General features: G+C 49.0%; 1 protein-coding gene across 2 annotated transcripts in view; it reads right to left on the bottom strand.

The window, feature by feature from the left end:
* Nucleotides 1–18,363, bottom strand: part of IWS1 (interacts with SUPT6H, CTD assembly factor 1) — a 522,634-nt gene that overhangs the window by 75,058 nt on the left and 429,213 nt on the right. For both annotated transcript variants that reach the window (XM_069617877.1, XM_069617876.1), the window contains exon 13: nt 9,545–9,656. In XM_069617877.1, coding sequence (XP_069473978.1) covers nt 9,545–9,656 — 112 coding nt within the window. The remainder of the gene's footprint in view (nt 1–9,544; nt 9,657–18,363) is intronic.

Raw genomic sequence — 18,363 nt, 5'->3', positions numbered from 1 at the left:
AATGGCCGTGATCCTCTCCTCCGAGGGAGCCGCCAGGCAGGAGACCGTGTAGAGCCGGGACCCCAGGAAGAGAGCGTTCTGTGATGAATTGAAGCAGGACTTTGGATAATTCACAGAGAATCCCTGATCCGTTAGTAGCCGGACAGTTCCGTCTGTGAGGTCGATGGCGATTTCCCTTGACTTGGCCCGGATAAGCCAGTCGTCTAGGTACTGGTACACATGTAATCCTTGCAGACGTAGATGGGCCACCACAGGTGCCAGGCACTGCGTAAACATACCCTGGGCGCAGACTTCAGTCCGAAGGGAAGGGCCTTGAATTGGTAGTGCTTTCCCTGTAAGACAAAGCCCAGGAACTGCTGATGCTTCTTGTGAATGGGGACGTGGATTAAGCATCCTCCAGATCCAGGGACGATAGGAAGTCCTCTTCCTCCAGTTGGACAAGCACGTGCTGCAATGTGACCATCCTGAATTTCTGGGACTTGAGGGACTTGTTTAGTCGCCGCAGGTCGAGAATGGGCCTCCAGCCCCCAGTCTTCTTTCTTACTAAGAAGTATCTGGCGTAAACTCCGGCGCCCCGGAGTCACTTTGGAACTCGCTCTATCGCCCCTTTTCTTAGCATGGCCCTTACCTCCTGCAGGAGCTGAGGGATGTGCTGCTCCTGCCAGGCCGCAGGTGGTATCCGCTGACACTTTCGTTGGCACTCCAGAGTGTGTCCGTGAGCGAGAGCGTCCCGTACCCATCGGTTGGTGGAGTTCTTCTATCACTCGCTGGCTAAGACCGCCACCTGGCCTCTCACCGGAGTGCATGGGTGGAGGCCCGACGTCCTGGCCAGTTCAGTCCTGCGTGCCGCCTTGTGAGCGACCACGAAAGCGGCCACCTCCGAAAGTGATGGAACAATCCCTGTAAGCCTCCTGGGTTGTGGAATCAGAGGGTTGGCGGTAAGAGGCCGATCCGCTGTTGAAACCGTTCAACGATCTTCCGGATTTCCCTCCTGAGGCATGAAAGCAATGGCAGTGCTGTTGAAGCGTGCCTAGAACCCAGGCCGTCTCTGTGCCGGTCTTGATGGCCTGCAACAACTGACTCATCTACAGCCTTCCCAAAGAGGTTGGCCACGATGACGGAGACAAAGCTCCCCATCTGGCGGAACTCTGTGTCCGCGATGTCCAAGGCCACAGTGATGGCATGGTCCGATGCCACTTCGCCCTCCTGGAAGATCTCCAGTGCCTCGACCCACTTGTCATCGGGGAGGAATTCCAGCAACAAAGCCATCTTGTACCACAGCTCACTGTCGTACCTGGCCAATATAGCAAGAGCATTTGCTGCCTTGACAGTCGTTGCCGCTGAGTAAATCACCATTCGGCCGATGGCGTCCAACTTCTTCCCCTCGCTGTACGGGGCAACAGAGGCCGACTACGATGAATTTGAGGACTTCTTCCTCGCAGCCCCCGAGACGACCAAGCCGGGGAAGGCTGCGATCACAGGCATTTGGGTGCAGTCTTCGGCACCCGGTATTTCTTCTCCAGCCGGTCACTTTTTCGCCGGGACTGAGACGTGATTTTTCATCAGCACCAGGCCCTCAATCCCAAACCTCGTTCAGGAGAGGCACCTCCAGAATGGTCTTCCTTTTTAACTCACAGCGCTGGTTCAGGAACCCTTCCTTTTTGGTCCCTGGCGTCAACTGGAAGAGCAAAGACACGCATGCGACCATGGAGTGAATGAACCCACTTCGTCCGGTGGAGCCGCTCTTGCCGCTCTTGGTGGTGGGGAAACGCTGCTGTCGTTCGTATCCGTCGTTGGTATAGGTCTATACTACACAAGTTGGTAGTGTGACTGAGCAGCCAGACTTCTGTCAAGAGGGGTAAATGTGAGTTGTAGAGCTGTAGCATCGAAATCCACAAATACAAGTATCCAAATAACAGGTACACTCAAGGTTTTCTAGTTTTTTAGAGATGCTTCATACACACTTCCTACACCCTGAGGTGACTTTGTAATGGAGGTGCCGAAATGAAGATGAGGTATCAACAACTGAATGCAGTAGGGAGCAGCCCCCCGCCCCCTGTCCCCCCACTTAAAGCCAGGCAGAGAAAAATCGTATGGAGTGATTTAGTATTGTAAATGTGTGAAAAAAGAACGCATAGGGGTAAAAGACATTAGTATTTTAAATGGTTTGATGTTTATAAAGTCAAATGCTTTTATCATGGTTTAGTAAGTAGGCAAGGTACAGAATGCATACTAAAAAATTAAGTAGGAAATGATTAAGTTTTACTATACCCATACAGAAAAGAAGTATACCATTTATGAAACTGACAATGCCTTTATATGAGTAAAAGGAATGTATTAAATGATGCGACTATCTACAGACAGTGGCCGCATGAGTCAGTCCAGAGTTGAACAATTCAAGGACGCCGTGCCTTGCAGGAATCAGATCAGCAGTCTGAAATCAGACAGTTAATTAGGCCATGTCTGAAATTTTAGCCAAGGGAAGCAGCTGCATGACCATATTTGGGGTAGTGTGGCTGGGAAAATTCTAGGATGTGTGCCAGAATGTATTTAATTTTGAAGGTTTAAACAGATAAGGAATAATTGCCTTGTGCACGAGTATGTTCAACTAAGAGTTTTGCCTGTACATGTTTAGAAAAGGGAGGGGTTCGACTCTTTTGCTCTGAAAGGTATAAAGGGAAGCTCCGTTTTCAGGAGGGAGCAGGTGTTCATGTTCTTGACAACAATGCGGTTTGTGTCAGTCTGGCGTGAATAAAACCTTAAGTCTTTTGTGAACCTGACTGTCTCCCTGCCTGATGCTTGAAATACTTTGCTGAAATGCCAGAGAGCCCTAGAGAGCAACTGAGGGCCCCAGAACGTCCAGGAGAGCCTGATAGAATGGAAGAGGTGAAGAAAAGCACGATCGGGGTCTTAGCACCTCGTCTACAACTTCACTAACTAGGACAGTATTTGCATTTATATATCACTTTTGTACTTGGTAGAATTCGGAGGTTGGCAAAAAAGGCAAGGTTAATAGAAGGAAGAAGGTTAACAGGTTTCTGAGAGCATGTGAGCACATTTAAATCTCCCAATGAGGTCTAGATAAAAACCTTTCCCAGCGATATTAGTTAAAAACCAATGTATCACCAATGAGGGACATTAAGAATGAAAGTCAATGGGTTAGAAGAGTCTGTATGGAGCCAGGACAGCCAAAGTCGATTTGGAAAAAACTCTATGGAGCTGAGGCACTTTTTAGGTAGCAAATAAAGTATTTCACAAAGTTAGAGAGTTTGTAGAAAATCACTGTTGGGCCACAAGCTGTTACTCTTGTGAAAGTTACAGTTAGAAACAACTCTAGAAAGCAGCTACTGCAAGTCTCAACTGAGAAAGGCAAGCTACAAAGAGGTAAGTACCCCTTAGTCAGAACATTACCTTAGGTTCGAAGAAGGGGATCCAGCCGGCTTCTGTCTTGGTTTCAGTGTTGAAGATCCTGTGCTCCTGAGCCTCAGTCGTGGGGACAAGGAGGACTTCTGGAGGACTCCTGCACAGCAGTTCGGAGGTCGGCGGTAGCTACTGGCACTTTTCAGATCAGCGACACTTTGCGGTTTCAGCTCTCGGTCAACAGCACTACTTCAGTTCTTGGACACCGGTTGGGCTTCCTTCCCTCAAGTCCAGCACTCAGTGAGGTGACTCGAGCTTGGGTCGTCCTGCTTCGGGAGAGTCCTCAGGAGACTCCTGGAGCTTTTGGCCGGTTTACAGAGGTTGCACTCGACTATGGATTTCTCGACCCCTGGCACTCGGTTCCAGCAGCAGCAAAATAGTACAGCCAGTTGGGGAAGGTCTTCCAGCAAAGTTTGTCTCGGGGTTAGTTGGTCCCACTAACCCAAGGGAAGAAGTTGTCCCTTCATCAATTAGGAAAAGGTGTTTCAGCACAGCAGCAGGGCTTCACTGGGCAGTTCAATGGTCCAGGAGGATTCAGCAAGCTTCTCTTCATGATTCTTTCGTCGGATGTTTACTCCAGTGGTTGACTGTCTTCAGTCCAAGAAGCCTCGCCTTTTATGCAGGTTTCTCCCATTCATGCACAGCCTAGCTGTCACTCACACAGCAGGGTGGCTTGTCCTGGAAGGACAGCCAACCAATCAGGACTGGGTGCATTCAGGTAACCAAAGGAGACAAAGGACAGGGGAATTTCTGGCACCTCTCAGACTTCCTGCCCTTCCAGATGCACTGGAACCAGGAGGTGGGTTTCAGCACTGAAGCCTGCTAAAGACAAAACAAACAAAGGGCTTAAACCTGGTTTGGCACGCAGAGTAAAACCCAAGAAAGACCTCACAAACAAGAAATGGTGAAAAAAGAAGACTGGGCCATTATGACAAAATTGTCACCCATGGGTGCTACACTGCAGCTGAGAATTCAACCGGCAGTAGAAAACCACTATGGAAGGAAAATTAAACCACTGCCACCAGCCATTTAAAGTCATGAGGGTTATATAAAAATGTTTCATGAGTAAGTAGGAAAAGGGACTACTAAGTAACCCCCCCAGCACTCCACATAAGATGGGTGTGTTGGAGCTACAACGAGAAAAGGTAAGTAAAGTCAATTTCACTTTACTATTCTTGGGAACTGTAGTTCACCCAATAAAAGGTATTTAAACCTTAGGAGAAATCTAAAGGATTTCTCTGTGACACTGCACTGAAGGTGCTGTGTGTCACCATACAAAAAGTTGATGCCCATGGAGTTTTTCAGACTCCAAAAACAAAGGAATTTTAAATCCAAATCAGATCAAAACATATGAGAGAAAAATGGCTCACTTACTCCAGGGTTAAAATTAAAAAGTCCTAAAGTCCAGCAAAAGAACTGGGGGTCTCTAAGGTGAGAGGAATACAGCACAAAAATGAACATTCTCCATAACACCCCCTTTGGAGGAAAAAAGATCTCACCCTCAAAGTCATCTTCTCCTTGGAGAAAACCAAGACAATGCCTGGAGCGCTCTTGCACGACGTCTCGCGGAAGGGATGGTTACCAGGAAAATCACCTTAAGGGTGAGCAGTCTAATAAAACATGAAAGGAGGGGCTCAAACCGTTCTCCTATAAGGAAAGTCAAAACCAAATGTAAATCCCATGCCGGGACAACAAACTGGCAGAGTAAAATGGTTGTACAAACCCTCAAAGACCTGCATAACAATGGGGATTGTGAAGAAAGAGCTCTGTCCCGGGCACCTCGATACCGAAGTAGCCGTACAGTACCAATCTTCAGGCCTGCCTGGGCCAAAGACAACAAAAAATCCAGAAAAGGGGATAAAGGAAAGGATAAATGGTCCATATCCATCTCAACACTAAGTCGAAAGGTTACGGCATCTGGATACATAAAAGTACTTGGTCGTGGGCCTCCGAGCTGAAAGGAATACATAAAGGACATTTGAAAAGTCCTACTCCCTGCATCTCAGCCTCTCAGCAGCCAAGCATGAAGATTCAGGCTGCTGAGCTTCGAGTAGAGGACCCACTTCTCCGATTGGGAGAGCAAGTAGATTCTTCTCAGAAGGCACCAGATACCACGTCATCTGGGCCCAGCCTGGAGCAATTAGGATTAATATGGTTTCCGAACATGCACATTTCCTTAGAATCAGCAGAATGACAGTTCGCGTCTGGAACGCAAAAAGGAAGTCGAAGGTCCACTCAACAGTCAGTGTGTGCCCCAGAGCTCCCGGATGAGGAAATTCCCTGGAGCAGGACAACTCTGAATTCCTATTCACACTGGACGCAAGGAGGTCCACTTGAGGAGTTCCCCAAAAGAGAGGATCTCCTCCAGAAGTTCCTGGCAGAGCTCCCACTCATGGGAGGCCAAAGCCTGCCTGCTCAAGGCATCCGCTGTGACATTTTCTCTTACGGCAGAGACACTGTTCTCCAGAGCCCAGTCCACAGAGGCATTGCTTCTCAGCACAGAGACAATGACCCCCACACCACTGCGTTTGTTGAGGTAGTCGAAACTACATGACTCTCAGAAAGTTGCCTCGTACGGCCCACCACGCAAGATCCTGAGCCACTTGGTCTGAGAAAGGCCCCCTCACAGCCCCCTCTAACCTCTCAGAAATAAATCCGCCAGACCAAAAAAAGTGAACTACACCAACCAACTGAACATCCCCACCGTAAAAAGGGCCAAAGCAGGCGGTGCCAGTTTCCCCTTCATTGCGCCTAAACAATGGAACGTTCTCCAAATCTCCCTCAGGAATCAGACCTCTCACTTTGCCTTCCAGAAAGCCCTCAAAACCATTCTCTTCAACTAGCTTGGCTCGCCCCACACTGCTAAAGTTGCCAATATTCCATAACCGCTGAGTTCTATCACTTGGCTCCCTGCTAACTCCATATTACCCCCTTCCTCAAGGTATACCTCACGTATTTCTGTGTCCCGGTTTGTTTTACTCCCCCCCCCCAACCCCCCCAGGTCACTAGTCTTGTATTGGTTCACTGTAACCGCGAACCACACCACATGTCTTATGTCTTCCTCATTTTGTTTTCGTCATGTAACTAAGGAAAGTTCTGCCTGGAGCTGCTTTGTGCGCTTTATAAATGTAAAGAATACAAATAAATAAAATGTGACCCTGAAACTGAAACCATTGGCAACGGAGAAGCCACAAACCATCTCATGCGCAGCCTCGCCTCTGGCACCACTAGGAGCAGGATGGCAGAGGCCAGGACTTGTTCCTGGGATTGGAGGACACTGAACATCCGAAAGAGGTTAACCACTCAGTGCTCGGGCAGGCCCTGTCCAGTTGAGTGTCCAAGACTGCTCTGATGAAAGCAGAGACTGGGACAGCAAAACCTGAGACTTTCAGAGTTCAGGGAAAAACCCAGGCTGTGCAAAAGAGTGCATGTGCATAGCAGGTGCTCAAACACCTGACTCAGTGACCAAACTCGAATTAGCCAGTCATCCAGGTAGGGAAAGACATGAATGCCCTACCTCCTGAGGTGAGCTGCCAACACCACAGCTAGCTGCTTGGTGAAAACCCTGGGAGCTGAAGAAAGACTGAACGGCCAGACCTTGAACTGGTGGTGGCCCACTACAAACCTGCGTATGCACCCTGAAGGTCCAGTGACACCAATCAATCTTGCAGGTCGAGGGTTTGCAGTATCTGGGCTAGAGTAACGATTTTGAACTTGTCATTGAGAAGGAACAAATTCAGCAGCTGCAGAATCAGACGCAAGCCTCTGTCCTTCAGTACCAGAAAATAGGTGGAGTACCACCACCTGCCTCGTTCCAAGCGCAGTACCAGTTCGAAAGGAGCCGATTGACTTCTTCTAGGAGGAAGGGATCCGGGGGCAGGGAGGTGGCTTGAGGACTGGTCTGCAGTGCGTTGTAGGAATGGAAGGCAATTTTCCAGACGAATGACCTGCAATGTTGTGTTCGACCTGGTCCATAATCATTCTGAGCCGAACAGGGAAAGCCAACCTCCTACTGTCGTTGAGTGACAGTCACTGAGATTTTGCGCTCTGGGGCGCAGAGGGGACAGTGGCCATGGCTCCACCTTCTCTCTGGACAACTACCTCTTGGGAAGCTCCTGCCCTGCAGTCTTCCTGGGGCAGACGGACCACAAACTCTTTGAACATAGGCAGGGGAGGGACAAAAACCTCTACCCTTAGCTAACAGTGCAGAGGGCTGCTGCACGGATAAACCCAAGGACTTAGCCATGGCATTCGACGACTGGATCTTTTGGAGTGCCTCATCAGCCTTGGATCCAAAAAGACACTGCCCATCGCAAGGAATGTCCAACAGTTTGGATTTGACATCAGCCGCAAATCCTGAGGCCTTCAGCCATGAGTGACGCCACCGTTGCTGTGGCCATGGACCACCCCTTACAATCCACAGTGTCCAGTCCCGGTTGCAGCATTTGATGGGAAGCCTCCCTATCAGTGTCCAGGGCCAGAAAACCTTCCCACATGTCCCCTTCAGAGATGTGGTAGGCTGCAGTGGCCACAGCAGGCCAAATGACAACTCTGCGAGGGCACACAAGGCATGCACAGCACGCAGTGAAAGACTGCTCAATGCAAACACCTTCATCCTCCAGGTGTCCAGTCTCTTACTCTGTTGGGTGGGAGAGAAAATGGAGGTCTTCAGGTTAGTTGTCGCTGCCTGAACCACCAAACTCTCTGGAGAGGCATTAGGGGACCCATGCCAGATCCGATGGAGTAGGTTGGTATTTCTTTGCCTGCTGTTAACGGCTGTACCAGAAGCAAGCTTCTTCCAGACTTCTAGCAATGGGGCCACACTGAAGGGCAGAAGCGTCTCTTTCTAGGGGGCATTGTCTTTAGTGTCACACAGTTCATACAGAATTTTAGTTCTAGGTGAAGCAGAAAGCCACACAGCGTCTCCCATCTTTGCCATCATTCACTGAAAAACAGCCTGAGGTTTAACAGTGGGAGCAGGCAGAATGTCCAGATCAGGCGAAGTAGCAAGGCAACTGGCAACCTGCAGGTTCCAACGGCCAACCCAGCATATTCTCGATCATCATCATAGAATTTCTCGGGGAAATCTCCCTCCTTCCTAGAAACCAGGGGTTCTAAGTCAAAGGGTAACTGGTGGTCACCTTCCTCGTCATAGATGTCATATATCTTCGACATTAAGGTGTTCATGGGTAGAGGGACATATTCCCGAGTAGCTCCGACATCCATGACACCGATTGGCACGGACGGCGAAGCCGGAACCAGTGCCAAGACTGCAACGCCCGAATGCGGGGCCTGTCAGCGTCAAGGAACCTCCGTTGTCTTTTGGTCCACACCTGAGCCCAAAGGCGTGTGAGAGTGGTCCCCAGCAGATATCCTGCCGGTCGATGCAGAAAAATTCTCAAAGGTTCACAGAACGTATCCCCAAATTGAGAACAGTGGACGCAGATTACAGGCACTAAGTTCATTGGTCATGGCGCTTAAATATATGCGGCCCCCCGAAAACCTTTTTCCAATGCTAACCAAATGCAAAACTAAAATTGATGTGCCTGAACATTGCCAACAAAAACACAGTGCATGAACCATTCCCCACTAGGAAAATAGATTGGGGCAATCCAATTGATGAAATACCTATAGAAAATCATGCACTGCAGATGAAAAATAAATAGCAAGCTTGTCCAAAACACATGTTTCTAGAGCCAACAAAAATTTAAGAGTAAGATTGGCAACAAGGACCAGCATGCTCAGTGGCAAAAAAACATCCTCCAATACAAAAATAAAATAAGATGGTGGCCTAAGGATAAGGATTTTGTAAATTGACTTGGAGTGCACAAATGCTGGATGCCTGAAAACTCAATGTGGCTTCAAAAGGTTTTTGAGATGGGCATACCTACAACAGCAGCATTTAAAGCATGCCACAATTAGGAAGTGGATCCTCAACAAATAAAATATGCACAGGGTAAAAACAAACACAGGAGACAAATACAGCAAATACTGGGAGATGTGAATACTAGTCAAGACCCAGTGAGAGATGTGCAACAAAGTGGTTCAAGGAAAACAGGAAGAACCAGTCTATGGGTACATCACTTCAGAATTTCACATCTTGAATCTATAAGCAGACACTTACCCTTGATGACTCGATTTCCACATTCCATTTCGGTCTGACCAAGTAATCTTTATTTGAGGGAACAGGCACTCTGGCACGACCACAGAAACCGGGGTCACCAGGGCGCAGTGCTCTAAAAAAATAAAATTAAAAAAAAGAAAGTTTGAAAATACTTTTTTTTTTAAAAAAGGAGCACACTATGAGAAACTTGTATTCTGTCTTTTGTAGTAGTAAATTCCACATCTTCAAGTAAGCAGTCCTGCTCTTCAGGGCCCATTTTCGGAGGGTGAACCATTCAAGAAGTCTGAATGAACAAGTTACTTACCATATGGTAATGTTCTTTCGACTGGATGTTCCTCCAATGCATTCCACATCTTTGACATGTAATGTCCACAGCTGTGCACTTTGGAAACTTTTTCGGCAGAGTGCGTCCGGCGTCGGGTCCATGTCCCTTGAGGGCCTCCGTCGAAGACGACGTCACAGGAGGTTATAAATAGGACGCACAGCGCCCGTAGCCTCAGTTTAAGTTTTTTTCCCCAGAACGTGTGACACCATTCTGATGCCTGCTGGACTGCACTTAGCCTTGCGGAAACGGAAGCTGCAATCGCATAGGAAATTCTCCTGAGGGGCAGGCTGGGAGGGCGATGTGGAATGTGTTGGAGGAACATCCAGTCGAAAGAACGTTACCAGTTGGTAAGTAACTTGTTCTTCGAATGGATTGTGTCCTCCAACACATTCCACATCTTTGACAGACTCCCAAAGCAGTACCAGTAAATGGAGGAGGGAAAATAATTTACAATACCCAATTAGATTGCAAAATAAAGAACCGCCTTCTAAAAGGCCATATCGTGACCATGGATTGTATCCAGGGAATAATATTTTACAAATGTATGGATTGAAGCCCAAGTAGCAGCATCACAAATATTCCTAATAGGAACACCCCGCTGGAGGGCGGTGGAAGTAGCCACGCCCCTAGTGAAATGAGCTCTCAACCCTTCAGGAGGGTCTTTACCCACCAACCGGTAACACTCCGTAATGGTAAGGATAATCCACCTGGACAAGGTCTGTTTGGTAAAAGCCTGGCCCAATTAGTGTCCAACATATCCTACAAACAGTTGATCTTCCACTCTGACCCTGGACATCCTAGAAATGTAAAAGCTAAGAGCTCTTATAGGATCTAAACGATGGAGACGCTCCTCTTCCTTTCCAGGATGAGAAGGAGGGTAGAAAGATGGAATAACAACCTTTTGACTCAAATGCTATTCAGAGACTACCTTAGGTAGAAAAGAAGGAAGTACTCGCAGTACAACCCTGTCCTTGTGAAACACAGTGAAGGGCGGCTTAGCTGAAAGTGCCTGCAATTCACCCACTCTGCGAGCGGAAGTAACTGCAACCAAGAACACAGTCTTGAAGGACAGTAATCTCAAAGGACAAGAGTGCAAAGGTTCACATGGAGCACCCATGAGAAATCTCGAAACCAAATCTCAAACCGGCACCTGGAAAGGGGACAGCAGGAATGCATTAGTCAGTCCTTTAAGAATCTGAGAAATCAAAGGAATCTTAAATTAAGAACATTCTTCAGACGAACGCTTGAAGATAGACAGCGGCGCCAGGTAACCTTTAATGGTACCCATTTGAAGGCCCCTGTGGGCCAAAGAAAGCAAGAAAGACAAAACTAAGGAAAGGAGCACTGAAAAGGATCAACATTGTGATCCCTGCACCAGTCGCAGAACTTGCGCCAACGGCACAGGGATTTTGTTGCAGGCCGCCTGGCCGAAAGCAACACCTCCAGCACGTCACCCGGGAGGTCCCAATCCTTATACCACATTCTTTCAGATACCAAGCACGAAGATTGAGAGTCTCGACCTCCAGATGGAGAACCTGACCCGTTTACGAGAGAGAAAGAGAAAGAGAGAGAAGATCCTCCCGGTGGGGAAGACAGCGTGGAGGGCAGATGGACATTTCCAGACGGTTCGGGTACCATGCTCTCCTGGCCCAATCTGGAGCAATGAGGATTATGTGGGAACCGAACCTTGGTAACCTCCGCAACACTTGAGGAATGACAGGGACTGGAGGAAACGCGTATAGCAGTCGGAATGACCAATCCACCACGAACGAGTAAGGCTCCTCACAGGAAATTCCCTTGAGCAGAATCTCTTGCACTTCCGGTTGACACTGGTGGCGAAGAGATCCACTTATGGGGTTCCCCAAAGGGCAAAGATCTCCTGAAGGACTTCCTGAGCCAACTCCCACTTGTGAGAGACTGTGCTCTGCCTGCTCAGAGCGTCCGCCGCCGCATTTTCGTTGCCGGCCAGATGAACTGCAGAGATCGAAATTTCCTGCTGGATGGCCCAGAACCAGAGCTTCATTGCCTCTCTGCACAACGGGAGTGACACTGCCCCCCCTTTTTTTTTTTAAAGTAATGCATGGCCACGGTGTTGTCCGTCATGAACAGGACACCCCTGACCGAGGGCAGAAAAGGCTTCAGAGCTAGCCTGATGGCTCTCAGCTCTAACAGAATGATGTGGAGACTGGACTCAGGCGGAGACCAACGACTGCTGGCGGTCAAGTTGTTGGCATGAGCGCCCCATCCTGTGAGGGAAACGTCTGTCACTACCGTCACCTCTGGCCACGGTTGCCAAAACGGTTCACCCTTCATCAGGTTCCCTTCGTTCACCCACCACAGAATGTCCTGGGAGACCGCGCATGGGATCAGAACAGGATCCAACATCTTGCTGGAAAACTGCGACCACTGCATCTTGAGGACACATTGCAGGGATCTCATCCGGAGCATGGCCTCTGGCACCAGAAAAATGCAGGAAGCCATGAGGCCGAGCAACCTTAAGAATTCGAAAGCCGGGAGACTGAGCATGTTGAAACTTGTCCACCATCTGCACAATGTGATGAGCCCTTGCCTTGGGAGGCGAACACTTCCAAGGACGTATCCAACACAGCCCTGATGTACTGGAACTGTTGGGAAGGTGTCAGGTGCGACTTCCTGAATTTCAGGGAGAAGCCCAGCCTGGGGAGGGTGCGGCAGGTGACAGACGATTCAGAGCTACCTCGGGAAAGCGCGCCCGGATCAACCAGTCGTCCAGGTAGGGGTGGATGTGAATCCACCCTCGCCTGAGGTACGCTGCCACCACCACCATGAGCTTGGTGAAGACCCTCAGGCAGAGGTCAATCCGAACAGCAGGACCCGAAACTGAAAGTGCGAGTCGCCAGCCGCAAACCTCAGGTACTTCCTGTGCGCGGGATGGATCGGCACATGGAAGTAAGCATCCGTGAGGTCCAGCAACACCAACCAATCTTGAAGGTGAAGGGCCTGGAGGACTTGAGAAAGAGTGACCATCTTGAACTTGTCCTTCCCGAGTAGTTTGTTCAACCAACCCAAGTCCATGATGGGTCTCAATCGCCAGTCACCATCCCTTGTTCCTCTCCGCTACAGGCACCAGTTCTATAGCGCCTTTCTCCAGCAGGGACAAGATTTCCTGCGCAAGGAGCAGATCCGGAAGCTTCAAAGAGAGTTTCCCCGGTGGATTGTCGTGAGGCCACTCAAGGAAGGGAAGACAGTAGCCGTGGGCTATGGTTTCAACACTCAAGCATCTGAAGTAATGACCCGCCATTCTTCGAGATGCTGAGACAGTCTGCCCCCAACCGGCAAACCATGGAACATGGCCTCATGACTGTTAGGAAGCGGCTGCGGCAGTGCTTGAAGGCAAAGAGGCAGCTGCCTGAGCGGCTCTGGCACCACGATTTCCTTTCTGCTTGCCCCTTTGACTGGCGGCCCCTCTCGTACTACCAAATGACGAGTAGTAGCAAAAGGAACCTCCCCTCTACTGCTGTCCCCTAGGACGAAAAGGCAGAGGTTGACGCACCGTGGCGCCAAAGACTTCGCCGCATCCTTTGAGGTCTGCAACCTCTCAAGGCTCTCGTCAGCTTTGCTGCCAAATAAATGTGCGCCATCAAAGGGCATGTTGAGAAGACGGGCCTGCACATCCGGAGCAAACCCAGACTTCTGCAACCCTGCAAATCTGTGCATCACGGTGCTCGCAGCCATGGATTGGCTCACACGGCCAGCCGTATCCAAACCCAACTGAAGGGATGCACACATAGCATCCTTGCCATCTTGCACGAGAGCAAGGAAACCATCCCTTTCTTGCCCCTCGGGAGTATGCTCAGCCGCCAAGGAAACAATTCCACAGAGTGTGTGAAAACCTTGACAAGGCACATGTGAAGTTGGCCGATTTCAAGGCCATGCTCCCAGCAGAAAATACCTTCCGGGCCTAACTGTCGAAGCGCTTGTCGTCCCTATCCGGTGGGATGGTAGAGAACGCCGCCTGCCTCGACGTGGCCGAAGCCGCCTGAACCACCAAACTCTCAGGAGTGGGGTGAGTAGACAAATAGCTGGGGTCACTAACGGAAGGGCGGTATTTCTTAGTAAGATTTTTATTCACAGCCGGAAGAGATCCCGGGGACTGCCAAGCAGCTGCTACCCTTTTCTGCAAGTTAGAGTGAAAAGGCAAAACAGGATCAGAGGACGGACCTTGGTCCAAGATGTCCATCAGATCATCCTCCACAAAGTCTTCTGGAGGACTAGACCAGCCCAGATGCTCCGAGACTCATGCCATGAGTCTCCTATCAAAAGACTCTGCATGAGCCCCAGGGCTCAGGTCTACCAAACTCCACTTCCAGGGGAAGTGTCCAGTCCACTTGCATCATGGAGGGTCTGCCTCAACTCCTCCAACTGACTGTCCCCATAAAAAATTGGAGCATCATCCAGGTCACCAGGTTACTCAACCTCAAACCTTTCCTCTTCTTCAAAAATATCATCCAGAGGGAGTTGAAACCCAGGTCTGGGGACAGGAGGAGGGCCTGGAGGCCAAAACCGGACTCACTGACTTCGATGTAGCCTTCCTTGGAGGATCCACGATGTCTGGGTACTCCAACGGCCAATTCTGAGAACAAACTCCAGAAGGCGCCAAAGACCTTGACGTAAGGATCGCCGAAGACTTCGGCGTCGACACAGGTGCCAACGGCACCGTAGGCTGATAAAACGGCAAAGCGTTGTATCTCCCGAGGAGTGTCGCAAACCCAAGCCCGAAGGCGTGCGAGCCACGGAACGAGACCGATCCTGGCCGGCTACTTCAGAAGGCGCAGCTGGACCCTTGTCCTGCGATTGAAAAATCACCATCATGGATTTACGAAATGCCGCCCATTCCTCCGGAGTCGAGGACTTTGTAGAGCACGAAACCTTCCTCGAGGCACCATCCTCCGAGGACGGGGAAGGCGACCGGTGACTGCGCTTCCTGGAGTGCCGGGACAAGGAAGACGAGTGGTGGGAACCACTGCGGAACCGAGATCCCCAGGAATCCTTCCGACTCGGAGAGTCGCCTCTCGAGTCGTCAGTGGAAACCCCCTTGGACTTGGAAGTCCAGGACTTAACAGGCTTAGAGCCCCTACCTACCTGGAGCTTCCACTTCCGCAAAGCCTTGGCAGTCAGCGACTGGCATTTTGAGCAGGAGTCTGTGTCGTGCGACTCGCCCAGGCACCACAAATGCGGTGGGGGTCGGTGAGCGACATCTTAGACTTGCAGTCCCGGCAGGTCTTGAAGCCGGACCGCGGAGTCGGAGGGGTTGATGAGAAAGACATCTTCAATGAAGAAAACACACGAGGCATGCTGAATCTCACGAAGTTAACACGTTCGTGCAAAAAACTGAACTGAGGCTACGGGCGCCGAGTGTCCTATTTATAACATCCTGCAACGTCGTCCTTGAGGGATATGGACCCGACGCCATTGACGCAGGACGTCCTCTGCCAAAAAAGTTTCCCAAGTGCACAGCTGGGGCCATTTCATGTCAAGATGTGGAATGCTTTTGAGGACACAATCCATTCGAAAGAGGTATTTTAGACCTCTTAAGCAAATAACTATGAAACCATTTGAATACATCACTGTTTTTATTGCACAAATGAGATATTTCTCTCGGTTTCCATATGACAGTAGCTCAATCAATTCAATATGGAACAAATTTAGACAGAAACCAAATTTGTGAAGCTTTTTTCCTAGTACATGAAATGTAAAAAAACAACCATTTGATAAGGATACTAAATGTGTTCAAACTTCTGTGGCCATATTCAACCTAATGAAAGTGGCTGAAGAGTTACAGTCCATAATTGCTAGTAGTTATGGAGGGAAGGCACATACACCAGGGACTATTACAACTCCTCAACACAGGCTGTACCACCATTATTACTTTAGGCTCTGGACAAGACCCTACTCACCAGGGAGTCTTCTCGTACTTCGGGAGACTCCCATGTAATTAGGGGGAGTGTTTCAGCTGGTGTCCAAAGACAAAATGGGTATCTGACCCGAGAAGCAATCAGGTCTCTGAAACTCTTCCTGGCTCCCCAACAGCAACTCCAAAGTATCCTTCTCATGCACTTACCACGGCCACCACTCACCAACACCATACAAACCATAATGAGTGACATAAAAGTTACATTTGGCTCAAACAGACTTGAGTGGGTGCTGCAAAACTCTTTCGCATAGGGTGTAGCATAAGGGGGAGGGGGGTACAGTTAAGAGTTAGTCACCTTTTCATACAACTGTGGTAAAGAAAATGGAATACCAGCAAATAATTTTAACTCATTCAGAACAAAGCAAAGGCCTTTTGAAGCATCGCTAAGCAACACTAGTTGCACACTGGAGCATAGGCAATGAGAGGGGAATGGCTGTTTAATTAGTGGGGAATGCCTGCTCCTGTCCCACTCAACACAATGGAAAATCTAGCAATCAATGTGGAATCTAAGCATTATTGCCTGTTCCGGCAGGCAATACAGGCAGTTATGTGCCTGAAAGCCTAACATATGGTTCCAAGCGAAGCAAGGGCACATAGAAGGGTTAATGGAATGTAACTTCACGTATTGCCCTGCCCCCAATTTGTGAAACAAAATTCAAAAAGAGAGAAGGCGCATCAAAGCATACCTATTTACCCACACATAACCCTGTCCGTCGTCCACTACTATCACTTTGCTAAGCTAATAATCTTATCCTTTCCTGAAAACATTTTGCAACAACTTTTTTCAACGCTGACCTTTTCAAATTTTGAACTATGTAAGGCGCTTCAAGCCCTTCTCGGTAGGGCCATCGCTAAACAAAAATAAATATAACATTACAACATGGTCACCGAACCTGGCAGGGGTGGTGGTGGTGCAGTCAATTTTCCCCTTTCAACAAGGGGGAGGACCCAGGAGAGACAATTGCCACGGGCGAGGCAGCTGACAGGCAAGTGTGGGTATTTAGGTGCAAATAAATGTGTGATGACTATCTTCCCGACAGCTATCAGGGACACAGGCTCTTTTATTTATTTATTGAGCATTTGTATGGTACCTATATAGCAGAAAGTGTTTCAAGGCGCCACAAGACAAAAAAGGGAGGGGAAGGGAATGAAGAGTCAAACACAGTCACAGTCCTACTAGGCCTTGTGACATTCGGATCGTGCAAAGTACAGTAAATGGAAGTGCGGGTCCGGGGGGGGGCTGATCGGGGCGAGGGAAGGTATAAGGAGAGGGTTGAGGGAGAAGTGCAGGAGGGAGGGGGCCCAAGTGGCTGGGCAAGTGCTAAGAGGGAGGGGGGGGTGGGGGTAAGTGCCTGGGGAGTAACAGGGGGGAGAAGGATGGGGGGGTCGATAAGAGTGGGGATGGAGGTGGACCGACTCAAGGCAAGTCAGGGGAAGGGTGCCCATAGGCAAGTAGTCGTAAGAGTGCAGGGGAAGACTGGTCGAGGGAGGGCCTGGCCCCGGTAAGGATCATAAGGGACACAGGCAGCCTGTTGCAGTGTCAGGTGGAGGCTAACAAGGGAGGGGGAGAGGTAAGGAGGAGGAGAAGAAAAGGAAGTTCTTGAGGAGCTACCAGAATTTAAGGAGATCGACTGAAATTGGAGGTGAGCAGGGAGGCCATTTCAGACGGCCATACTGGAGAATAATGCCCAGAAGGCCTGGAACCCAATTGGCTCTCAGGATTCTGATACCATAACATGAGTACTAATTATGGCTTCATTAAGATTTCTTTGGCTGAAAAGATAAATATCTTTATTTAGGCACAAATATTGTGAAATGTAAAGATGGACAAAACATTGAACAAGGCAAAAATATCAGGTCAGCATTCTATTATTTAACCATTTCAGACTGCTTTGAGCATTCATGTATATCCTTACTTACTGTGGGAATTGCAAATATATGCCCGCTATCGCCTAGTAAGTTCTGGGCAAACTTGTCCCTTGCAGAGTGGTCCAATTTAATGCTGGACAGTAAAGTGTTAAATCAATGCTGGGGTATATTATGACCATTAGCCACTGTTAGGCAGAAACCTGTGCAGTTCCCTCAGGGACCACTGCAAAAGATTTAGGACTACAGGTGTTTGGCAGTAAACCCACTTGGTAGCAGTCTGTACCACACAGATTCACTTGGTAGCTGTGGCTGAGCAGTCAGACTTCCCTCAAGAAGAGTTAGGCAGTATACAAAGTATTCACAATAGGTCAAGAGAACAAAATAGAACAAGTAAACACTGACCAGGGCTTGGTGTAAAAGAGATATAATTATTTATTTAAAACCACATCTAGAAAAACACATATGCACTAACAGTAAGCAATTCAAAAACACGGTCACTAAAAGATATACACTCCCTTAAAAGAATATTAGACAAGTCTTAAGTAAAGCCCCACTTATTGTCAGACAGCGGTGAGCGCTTATCGTAGATGGCACTCTAATAATTCGTTTTAAAAAGGGAGAGAAAAGCAAAGAATAAATTGGAACAGATCCCAACACTTTTTCACAAACACA

This window comes from Ambystoma mexicanum, chromosome 10 (assembly GCF_040938575.1).
Source record: "Ambystoma mexicanum isolate Mex_15411 chromosome 10, UKY_AmexF1_1, whole genome shotgun sequence".
In the NCBI taxonomy this organism is placed as follows: domain Eukaryota; kingdom Metazoa; phylum Chordata; class Amphibia; order Caudata; family Ambystomatidae; genus Ambystoma; species Ambystoma mexicanum.
This window is presented reverse-complemented; position numbering and strand designations above follow the sequence as displayed.